This window comes from Erythrolamprus reginae, chromosome 1 (genome assembly GCF_031021105.1).
Source record: "Erythrolamprus reginae isolate rEryReg1 chromosome 1, rEryReg1.hap1, whole genome shotgun sequence".
Classification (NCBI taxonomy): Eukaryota; Metazoa; Chordata; class Lepidosauria; order Squamata; family Dipsadidae; genus Erythrolamprus; species Erythrolamprus reginae.
This window is the reverse complement of record NC_091950.1, coordinates 112,104,017-112,116,204: the sequence shown is the minus strand read 5'-3', so window position 1 is coordinate 112,116,204 and position 12,188 is coordinate 112,104,017. Positions and strand designations below refer to the sequence as shown.

The 12,188-nt window shown below is 37.9% G+C and overlaps 1 protein-coding gene across 3 annotated transcripts in view; it reads right to left on the bottom strand.

Moving 5' to 3' along the window:
- Positions 1–12,188, bottom strand: part of LUZP2 (leucine zipper protein 2) — a 477,893-nt gene that overhangs the window by 217,554 nt on the left and 248,151 nt on the right. For all 3 annotated transcript variants that reach the window (XM_070735253.1, XM_070735244.1, XM_070735262.1), the window contains exons 2-3: positions 7,843–7,960; positions 6,897–6,967 (exon numbers count right to left, since the gene is read on the bottom strand). In XM_070735253.1, the coding sequence (XP_070591354.1) occupies positions 6,897–6,967; positions 7,843–7,960 (189 nt within the window). The remainder of the gene's footprint in view (positions 1–6,896; positions 6,968–7,842; positions 7,961–12,188) is intronic.

The following is a 12,188-nucleotide window of genomic DNA, read 5'->3' as shown; positions in this document are numbered from 1 at the left end:
TTGTTGAATAAAAGTGACCCCGTTATACCCACACCTTGTGTCCGACTATTACTCCGCCTGCGCCGCAAATAGCAGATTGCACTGTTGAAGTCCAGATATCTGGGTTGAAGAAGTTTATGCTACACATTTCCCCCCTCCCTAAAAAAGTTTTGCTTCCTAAAAAAAACATTTGGTGGTTATGATAGACTCCCTTCAACCTTAACATAAATATAATTTTGGAATAACTATCATGTACAGTTGGAATCTCGAGAAATACAAAATTAACCTTTAATGAGAACAATGCATTCAATTTCCAACACAGGGCATTAGTTCAACAGGACTAAAAGTGTTCTGCTGCTGATTTTCATGTGTATTCAGTGTTTCAATATAATATCTAACAATAGTCAGCAAAAACTGATAGATTAAAGTTGCCCCAATACAATTTTCCATTGGGGCAATATCCTGTGAAACCTTTACCATATTCATCACTGACTGCATTTATCATTTTGGGGGATAAGTCCATACGTAAATGCAGAAAACAAATATTCAGAGACATTGTTGCATTTCATGATATTCTGTGTACGTTGTGTACGTCATAAAATTCTCAATGACATCATTGAATGCTTTCTGGGTTAGTACCGGGAATAATACATGCATTAATGGGAATAAGGAGATCGCTGACCATTTCAATAGCTACTTCTGTTCAGTTTTCTCAAAGGACACCTTACAAAATAATACTATAGAGGGATATAGCATTGCTTCCAGCTGTACGGATTCAGCTCCAGTGATCTTAGAAGCCGATGTCTTAGAAGAACTTGAAAGATTAAAGATAAATAAGGCAATGGGTCCAGATGGCATCCATCCCAGAGTTCTTAAAGAACTCAGATCTGTCATTGCTACCCCCCTGACTGATTTGTTTAACCAATCCCTGTTAACAGGAGATGTTCCTGAGGATTGGAGAATGGCCAGTGTTGTGCCTATCCACAAGAAGGGCAGTAGAGAAGAAGCTGGAAACTACAGGCCAGTTAGCTTGACATCAGTTGTAGTTAAAATGATGGAGACTCTACTCAAAAAGAGGATAAATCAGCATCTAAAAAACAATAACTTATTGGACCCAAATCAGCATGGCTTTACTGAAGGCAAATCGTGTCAGACTAATCTCATTGAGTTCTTTGACTATGTCACAAAGGTGTTGGATCAAGGTGGTGCCGTGGATATTGCCTATCTGGACTTCAGCAAAGCCTTTGATACGGTTCCACATAAAGAGCTGATAGATAAATTAGTGAAGATTGGACTTAATCCCTGGATAGTTCAGTGGATTTCAAGCTGGCTGAAGCATAGACATCAGAGAGTTATTGTTAATGGCGAGTATTCTGAGCAGAGACAGGTTACAAGCGGTGTGCCACAAGGGTCTGTTCTGGGTCCTATTCTTTTTAATATGTTTGTGAGTGACATAGGGGAAGGTTTGGTAGGGAAGGTTTGCCTATTTGCCGATGACTCTAAAGTGTGCAATAGGGTTGATATTCCTGGAAGGGTCTGTAATATGGTAAATGATTTAGCGTTACTAGATAAATGGTCAAAGCAATGGAAACTGCAGTTTAATGTTTCCAAATGTAAAATAATGCACTTGGGGAAAAGGAATCCTAAATCTGAGTATTGCATTGGCAATTCTGTGTTAGCAAAAACTTCAGAAGAGAAGGATTTAGGGGTAGTGATTTCTGACAGTCTCAAAATGGGTGAGCAGTGTGGTCGGGCGGTAGGAAAGGCAAGTAGGATGCTTGGCTGCATAGTTAGAGGTATAACAAGCAGGAAGAGGGAGATTGTGATCCCCTTATATAGAGCGCTGGTGAGACCACATTTGGAGTACTGTGTTCAGTTCTGGAGACCTCACCTACAAAAAGATATTGACAAAATTGAACGGGTCCAAAGACGGGCTACAAGAATGGTGGAAGGTCTGAAGTATAAAACGTATCAGGAAAGACTTAATGAACTCAATCTGTATAGTCTGGAAGACAGAAGGAAAAGGGGGGACATGATCGAAACATTTAAATATGTTAAAGGGTTAAATAGGGTTCAGGAGGGAAGTGTTTTTAACAGGAAAGTGAACACAAGAACAAGGGGACACAATCTGAAGTTAGTTGGGGGAAAGATCAAAGGCAACATGAGAAAGTATTATTTTACTGAAAGAGTAGTAGATCCTTGGAACAAACTTCCAGCAGACGTGGTTGGTAAATCCACAGTAACCGAATTTAAACATGCCTGGGATAAACATATATCCATTGTAAGATAAAATACAGGAAATAGTAAAAGGGCAGACTAGATGGACCATGGGGTCTTTTTCTGCCGTCAGTCTTCTATGTTTCTATGTTTCTATGTTTCTATTTTCTTTGACCTCACTAACATATCTTTGAATCACTTATCTTCGATGATGTATTTGATCCATGGACCAATAAAAATGTCTTCCTTAATCTTGGCATCAGTTATTCTAGGAAATAACAACTTCAAATAACAAAATATTTTCCCTCTTTTTCATCACCTTTTTTATCACATTTTTCGTCAGCCCAAGTTTTATCTCCATCAGGTCAACAAGTAATTCAGGTACCTGTTTTTCTGTCTTAGAACCAAACTCTTTCAGAGTAGCCATTTCTTTATAATGTAATGTGACTCTCTAGCATTGCTGTCCTATTCATAAATGTAACAGCAATACTCAGTATATTCAAGCTGCATTCCAAGCAGAAGAGCCATTACTTTTAGATCTTCACAGATGTTCTACTGGTACTTGATCTACTGGATATGCTTCAACAACAGTTGCATGATTCTGTGTGTTTCTTTCATGTATGCAAAATAACAAGCAGGGAGTTATTAGCAAAAAGTCTGTACAATACTGTTGGATTTCTATATGATTTATAGTTCACTTCATCCAGCACAACCTATTCATAGCAGAACTGTGCTTCTATGTTATATTGGGCACAAATACAATGACCCCAATATAAAACTTATGGTTTTATTTCTTCTTTTATCATTGAACAGGTTTCAGATTTACACAAGTAAACAACTTGACATTATAACAATATTTCTGTATACATTTATTTTATTTATTTATTTATTCAATTTTTATGACGCCTTTCTCCTTAGACTCAGAGTGGCTTACAACATGTTAGCAATGGCACTTTTTAACAGACCCAGCATATTTCCCCCACAATCCGGGTCCTCATTTTATCCACCTCGGAAGGATGGAAGGCTGAGTCAACCTTGAGCCGGTGATGAGATTTGAACCACTGACCTACAGATTTACAGTCAGCTTCAGTGACCTGCAGTACAGCACTCTACCTGCTGCGCCACCCCGGCTCTACATCTGCTCTCTATGATGCAGATTCACCAACAGTCAGCATACAAATCCCCTAAGAATTCTAATCTTCCAACTGCCACAACTGGCCACATGCCAATATGCAAATTAGCTGTCTCTCAACATTCTATCCCTCTTTTCCATGCTACTTGATTTACTGAATGTGCTTCAAAAGCAGTTCCATTATTCCCCGTATTTCTTTCATGTATGCAAAATAACCAGCAGGAGGTTATCAGCCAGAAATCTGTAAAATACATCATAACGTATTCAGGGAGCAAAATCTTTATTGGCCAGTGATTCTAAATATGTGAGAAACAGTGGAAAAGTCTAGAAGGTATGAAGTGTAATGAGCCTCATCTTACTAACTCCTTTCTGTATTAATTGCTTTGAGTCAATATCCACATATGACTCACACAATTAGAAGGTGTTTTTAAAAAATAAAAATAAAATAAACCTAGTTCACCTTGGAGCTTATATGTTGAGTAGGTAAGCATAGTACAGTGGTACCTCATGATACGAACCCCTCGTTTTACGAACAACCCGAGATATGAATCCGGGGTTCAGAAATTTTTTGCCTCTTCTTACGAACTTTTTTCTTCTTACGAACCCCCCGCCGCCGCCGAGAAGCCCCACCGCCCGGCTGTTGCTTTTTGAAACAGCCGGGGGGCTTCTCAGCGTCCTCCTGAAGCCGAACGCCAAACCTGAACCTCCAGGTTCGGCGTTCGGGAGGCCGCCGAGAAGCCCCCCCGGCTGTTTTAAAAGGTGACAGCCAGTTGGCGGGGCTTCCCAGCGGCCTCCTGAACCCCGAACCCGGAAGTTCAGCAAAAGTTCGGGTTCAGGAGGCCGCTGGGAAGCCCCGCCGACCGGCTGTCACCTTTTAAAACAGCCGGGGGGCTTCCCAGCATCCTCCTGAACCCGAACGCCAAACCCGAACTTCTGGGTTCGGCGTTCGGGAGGCTGCCAAGAAGCCCCCGGCTGTTTTAAAAGGTGACAGCCGGTCGGCGGCGTTTTTTTTGTGTGTGGGGGGGTTCGTTGCACGGATTAATTGATTTTACATTGTTTCCTATGGGAAACAATGTTTCATCTTACAAACTTTTCGTCTTACGAACCTCCCCCTGGAACCAATTAGGTTCGTAAGACGAGGTATTACTGTATATAGATATTCTTGAATTGAAATTTATTTAGAAAGTATAAATGTATAGTTGCGATATATTCATTTGGATTTCTTAATATAATTATTGGGCTCCTCTAAATCCTGTGTCTTAACATTTGTCCTTGATTTTCTGCACATTGGTTCCTTCTGACATTTGGCATCTATCAGCTTTAAAAGTTTGAGAAGTACCACTGTAGATTTTATCTGCCAGACAGTGTAAAAATTTTCCATCACTAGGAAATTTCTATAAAATAAATCTGAAGATATGCACTTGAATAAAGTTTCTGATTATGTAACAATTTTCAAAAAAAAATGTTCCCAGTTGTTAAGTGTGTTTTCCTGATTGTTTGTACTTTAAATGAATAGAAAAAGGTTATTATTCCCTGTAAACTTTGCTTTTGTGGTCAGCACCATGATATTTTGAAATTGATCTATTTTTAAGGATATTCACAATATTTCAAGATACTTAAGAAGCTTCTGGAATTGAAAGAACTATCAAGAAGTTTCTAGAACTGTCCAGAATTATGTAGAATTTTCTGGGACTGTACAGAATTGTAGGTAGCTGCATAACTACAGTTATATACGGCCACTATAGCCCTTCCTGAGAAACAGGATCTAATTGATTGGGATTGCATAGTAAGTGGGCAATGGCCATCACGGACAACGGGGGAATTGACCTAGACAGACAGGTGTGAATTCAATATCTATTCAGATTCTGATAACGACAGTATTCACACTTCACCCCACACCCATTACAGGAGGAGCTTAGTAATGTAAATGTATATATATTGTGTTACTCTGGTACTGGGTGATCAATCTTGCTCTGCTGAATCCTCAGTATACTCTTGTACTTTAATACTGCATGGAATAAAGACCATTTTTATCAAGTTTGGAGAGACATCCTTTTTCCTTACAGTATACAACAACTTAGTCAATTTAGATGGCATCAAGAGGTTGCATACATCCAGCAGACACATTTTGCTACGTATGTGGCCAGTTTATAAAGACAAGAGCGAAAAAGTACTCTGTGGAAGCATCTGCTAAGATGTGTGAGGCCTACAAAGCATACTTCGGCATGCCTGTTGGTGACCAAACAAACCATGGGCTCCTCATTTCACATGTGAGCACTGCAAGAGAACTCTTGAAGGTAAGTGGATAAATGCTACTTTCTTAAATAGCAGATTAACTGTGTTAATATTGTAAATATCACTAGTCATTAGTGTGAAATAGGCCTAAATCAAATTCTCAATCTGAATTTTATTTTGTTTGCTTATAGGTTGGTACAGGGGAGAAAAGAGAGCCATGCATTTTGCTATCCCAAGAATTTGGTGTGAACCGACTGATCAATCAACAAATTGCTACTTCTGCATGGTGGACCCTTCCAAACGTCGCACTGGCAAAAATGCACCGCCTGTAACGTATCCTGACATTCCTTCATCTATTGCCCCAGTACCACACTGCCCTGAACTTCCTGTACCAACACATCCAGACAGAGCTACCCCACCTTCAAAAGAAAGCAGCAGGTCAGACACCGAGGAAGACATTGAAGATCACGATTTCTCTTCATATAAGATGAGGAGCGGAAGCCATACGACCCCAACCAAAAAGACCTCAACGATCTGATCAGAGACCTTGGTCTCACCAAGTCCAATGCTGATCTTCTGATATCAAGGCTCAAGCAATGGAACTTATTAGATGAAAGCGTCCAAGTCACAGATCCGAGGAAACGAAAACATGATGGGCGACTATATTTGGGGATTGATTCATGAAACTAATTTGCAGTATAGTTGTAAATCTTGGAAAACCGCACACTTCTGAATAGTTTTTGGTAATCTGTGTAAATCTGCAATGCATATAGTGTTCTTAGTCTGAATGTATAAATGAGAAGATGCAAAATCATCTGTTTTTATAGTAAAAAATGCATAATTTTCATTGCCGTGGTCACAAAAGCGAAGTTTATAATGAATGTAAGCAATTTTTAATTTGTTTTAGACATAAGCAATTGGAATATAACATTTAAAAGCTGGGAACAAAATTTGTGTTACATAGCTTTAACAAATTGAGACTTCAAAGTTGAAGAGTCTTTCTTTGCATGTAAAATGAAAATGATACCCCCCCCCCCCCCTGGAAAATGGAATAGAGTATATCATAGAAGTAACTTCCCATGCAGAAAATTGCTTCAACAAAAAGATTTTGATCTTGCTCTTTCTTGTTAACTTTACTATAGCAAGAGGTTTTCTCCCCTTTTAACTTCAAAACATGAAACTAGTGTTTTAGATCAGATTGTTGATTTTTATGATCCATTTCTTATGTGAATGTCTTGGTTTGCTGACTGGCTGAACAAGGTAAGAATGCATCATTGTTTTCTGTTTATATGAGAAAATATAATAGTTAGGGCAAATAAATACTGAATCATACCTGTGTTTCTGCCCCAATTCCAAGAGTTTCTGTACATCACTTTTCGCTGATGCCTCATCATTTTTCAAAGACTGATAACAAAAGGAAGAAACCAGGTGTTACCAAAGTGCTCCCTATTTCACTAAAATTATTCATTGTGACTTTTTGTATTAAAGGCTGTATGTGAAAAGTACATTATATATATATATGTGTATATGACAGAAAAGAAAGTAAGAATGATACAACTTTGTTCTTCTATTGCCAAGACTTAACAGCATGCTCAAACAAATTAGGTGGTTCATAAGCACGAAGTTAATTCAACCTGAACCCGAACATGAAATTAATCTAAATATCAGTATACCAGAGGTGAAATTCAGGAGGTTCTGGCAGGTTCTGAAGAGCTGGTAGTGGAAATTTTGAATTGAAAAACAGCAAATACCACCTCTGGCTGGCCCCAGAGTGGGTTGGGAATAGAGATTTTGCAGTATCCTTCCCCTGCCATGCTGATCAAGCCAAGCTCGCAAAACCAGTAGGGAAAATTTTTGAATTTTACCCCTGCAGTATACACAATATAATTGTAAACTATCCAGAGTAAGTAACTGAGTTGGGTAACTCCAGAAACTGAATAAATAAATTAGATTCAAGGTTGACTCAGCTTTCCATCTTTCCAAAGTCGATAAAATAATGACCAAATTCTTAGGAACAATATGCTGATTGTATAAACCACTTAGAAAGGGTTATAAAGCAATATGAAGCAGTATATAAGTCTAAGTGCTATTGCTATTTGTACTGACATTTCAGAGGACCCCCCACAGTAAAAGGAAAATCAGGAAAGGCAACTGTATCTTTGTCCGCATCACATGTCCACATTTTACCGTCATGTGAGCTGAATAAACAATATCACAGATCTAATATCAAATGCATTTTATAGCTATGGCAGAGGAGGAGGAAAGGCATAAATTCTGACCTGAAGGTTTACTTTAATTCCCTCAAGCTCTTTGGATGTCTTCGACAGCTGGCGAAGTATGTTGCTTCTTTCTTTAAAGACTTCTTTAAGTTGTCTTTCCAGCTCTTCATAGCCCTGTCTAACACATTAAAAAACAGCAGTGAGATTGTCTCAAAATAACTGAAGCAGCACAAATACAACTGGAATTACACCTTGGTTTGATTACTGCAGTCCTCAGTTCTTTACTGACCAAAAAGAGGATTATTTGTTATGCTTGTTTTTAGTCCACGATCTAAACACCAACAGCCAAATTCTCATGTATTTGGACAGCAGCCTTATTATCTGTTAGGCTTTTGTGATATACCATTTTCATCAAAAAATCTGCTTATTCTAACCAGTATCTGTGAGGCAATATTTTAAATTCAACAAATGTTACCTTTTGGGGTGACTTTAATATTGAAAATGAAGAAATGAAGAAAAATAAATATTGGGAAAAGTATTCAGCTCAGCTGTCTTATGTATTCTTTGCCATTCAATATTACTACTCTCTTGCTGTTTTATATACACATTTCCTGAGCCTATCCTTTTTCTCTACAAATAAATCAATACCAAAGATACATTCAAAGCTAGGAAAATTAACACAATTCAGTTCTGAGTTTGGAGTCAATATCCATGGAGGAGAAAAATAGGGATGATGATGGTGAAGATAATGATAATGATGATGATGACAATGATGATGATTTAATAGTTTGAAGGGAAAAGTCAGCACAAAGCGGGAATGAATTGTTAAAGTATCCTTTGTGCTGCAGAATTGAAAGCTATTTCCTCTGAATGTAATTGAATGTTAATACTGCAATTATAAGAAAGAAATAAGTGTCAAACAATGCACTCTTTTGTGGATTCCAAAGCATCAGTGATAAAATATGAAGTAACCAGAGAGTAGAGGAAAGCATGCATGCTGATGTTAATCTGGAAAGGCAATAAATTAGTCCTTCTGTCACCAGAGCTGAAGCAGACAATAAATTCTGAACTAGTGACAAGAAAAAAGAACTTATTATCTTCAATCTAAAGTTGCTTATTCATAAATTAATAGACTTAAGCAATGATGTGACTAGGTAATTTCAATCTTATCACACTCCCAGCTGTGAATGTATTTGGCTATTAAATGGAAACAAAGTTTACTTCACTTGTGAAATATAAGAAAACTATATAATGAGTATCATACCATATGCACTAATCAAACAGGTGGCAAGAAAGCAGGAACAGTCAGGCACAACACAGGTTATGTAGACAGCAAACACAGGGTCAATCAAATTGGACTCAAATGTCTATACTGTACACCAATGCAGAGTATGAGGAATAAACAAGGTGAATTAGAAATTCAAGTACAGTAATACCTCATGATACGAACTTAATTGGTGCAAGGAGGAGGTTCGTAAGACGAAAGGTTCGTAAGACGAAACATTGTTTCCCATAGGAAACAATGTAAAGTCAATTAATCTGTGCAACCAAAAAAACCCCCGCAAAAAAATAGCTTTCGGCGACTGCTGGGAAGCCGCGCGGCTGTTTTAAAAGGTGACAGCCGGCCTGGGGGGCTTGCCAGCACCCCCCCGAACCAAGGTTCGGGGCTCGGGGGGGGCTGGCAAGCCCCCCAGGCCGGCTGCGACCTTTTAAAACAGCCGCGCCGCTTCCCAGCTGTCTCCCGAAGCCGAACACGGAAGTTCGGCTTTAGCGTTCGGCTTCAGGAGACAGCTGGGAAGCGGCGCGGGTGTTTTAAAAGGTTGCAGCCAGCCTGGGGGGCTTGCCAGCACCCCCCCAAACCCCGAACCCGGGTTCGACTAGATGACCTACAAGGTCCCTTTTAACTCTAATAAATTAATTAAAAAATATGACATCATGATATCACAAGGTTGGGGTGAACCAGCCCTGCACCAGATAAATGTAGCTAAAATAATATTGAATGCTTCAACTAGTATAAAAGCTACATGCAAACTACCAGCCTTTTTTCAATGGTATCCATTGGTAAACATTAAACATTAAACATTTCAATGGTATCCATTGGTAAACATTAAACATCCACCAGAAAGAGATCTGATTTTTTTCTACAGCAAAACCTCACAGCTGGCTATTTCCATCACAACGCTAGTTCTTGTTTATGCCTCAGAGAGCATCAGTAATAAACCATTAAAATCCTTGATGCTGTGAGACTTCATGCCATTTTCCTAGGATGTGACCCATAAAAAATGCTTATAAATTATTGTCTCAGTTTCAGTAACCACAACAAGATCTTCCTGGACTTTTTCTTTTTGCACTTCTTACATGTTTCTTGGTATAAATAGCAATACAGGACTACTGTAAAAAACCTTTGTTGGCATCTTTTAGTCATTTTAGTGGGTTTTTTTTTAATTCAACTGATTTAAAAAGTTCTGAGATAAGTCATTTTCCTCATACCAGCCATGGAACTTGGAATTGTCTGAGAGTTTATCAGAGGTTCTTCAGGGAGATTAGATCAGGTTCATGAATTACTTGTCCCCATTATTGATCTTAGCATGTTCAATTGCACTAGAAGTAGAAAAGTCCTATTTGTATTAAGCAGTGCATGCCTACAGGTACAATATGTTGTAATAAATGATAGGTGGGCTACATCAGAAAAAAAAAAGAAACAAAAGTCAGTATCATCCTTTTTGTCTTCCAAATAATAGATTAGGAAAGAGGCAGAGATTTTTAGCACTTTGCAAGGAACATTTGAAAAACACGTTTTGAAATCAAGTCATAAACTGTTGAAATTAATCTGACAGCTTCAAAAAAAACCCTTCAAAATTGCGAACACACTTGGAAGAAGTGGAACTTTGATCACGAGGTAGCATGATAAAAACTCACTGTTGTTTCGAAACCCCTTTCCCATCTCTAATCATACACAGCTTGACTTACAGAAATAGTTAATGTCAATTTTGTGAAATATTCTCAGGGTTTTAGAGGTACACAATGGGTAGTCTAGAATTTGTCTTAAGCAGCAATCCCTGGAAATAGTTTCAAAGATCAGAATCTCGTAGATTCTGAGAACTCTCACTCAGTAATGAATATGTTCACTAATTATGGACTTTAGAAAACATTATGGTAAAATGGCCACTAAGAAGCAAGGATTAATATTAATATTGAACAAATCTAGAAGGTTCTTAGGAAATGAAAAGATAGTCAAACTATTTTGGGCATATAAAAGAGGAAGGTATTTGTTCTGACATAATTTTCACGATTCATATCAACTGAATAGAAAATAATACATATGAACAGCTGATTGTTTAGATTAGAGAAATGAAAATTGAAACTAAAATATTAAACTAGCCCAAATTGGAATTTTACAGTTAATTCATTGGAATCTATATCTAGCAAAGCACAGATGTATGAGCAAACCAAAATAGCTAACAGTGGCCAGAGACAGATGTAGAATATATAAGGAATTTCTGAGTGAAATAACTTAAAATTTGAAATACTCTGATCTCAGGGATGCTGTTAAGCAGCTCAATTTGAGTTAGAGACTCTCTTGTTTTTGGCTTGGAGTATTACCCATTATTTCTCAGACCATCTTGTTTCACATTCAGAACAGCTGTTTAGCACTCAAAATGTGACAGTTAGGACTCCAGATGAGATATTTTGAATTTGAAGTAATTAAAATTCAAAATGTTGCATATATTCCTGGACAGAAGTGTAAAGTCCTACCCACAACCAAAAAAGAGGATAAATAAAGTTTATTAAAGCCTTCTTTAGTAACACTCTATCTGAACTTTCTACCCTCATGACAGAGGAAAAAGAATAGGTATGCATTCTACTCATATGTAGAAAATGCTATGAGGTCAGAAACACTAGGAATGTCAGTCCTTCATTTGGAAAAAGTAGGGAACAAGGCAATAATATTTTTTCTTTAATTTTAGTAGTTAATGAAATAAAATATACAATATATCCCTCTCTAAGCAGTTTTTCATATCTCTAATCTAAACAATCAGCAGTTCATCTGTACTATTTTACGAGTCCTTGGAGAGAGGCGGCATACAAATCTAATAAATAATAATAATAATAATAATAATTATTATTATTATTATTATTATTATTATTATTATTATTATTTACAGAATCAGCATATTGCCCCCCAAAATCTGGGTCCTCATTTTACCCACCACAGAAGGATGGAAGTTTGAGTCAACCTTGAGCCAGTAGTAAGATTTGAACTGCTGAACTACAGCTAGCAGTTAGCTGAAGTAGCCTGCAGTGCTGCACTCTAACCGCTGTGCCACCACGGCAGAGTAAATCTTTGTATCATGGAAGGACAAAGACCTTTGTGTCTTGGAAGGACAATTTACCAATTCTACTTT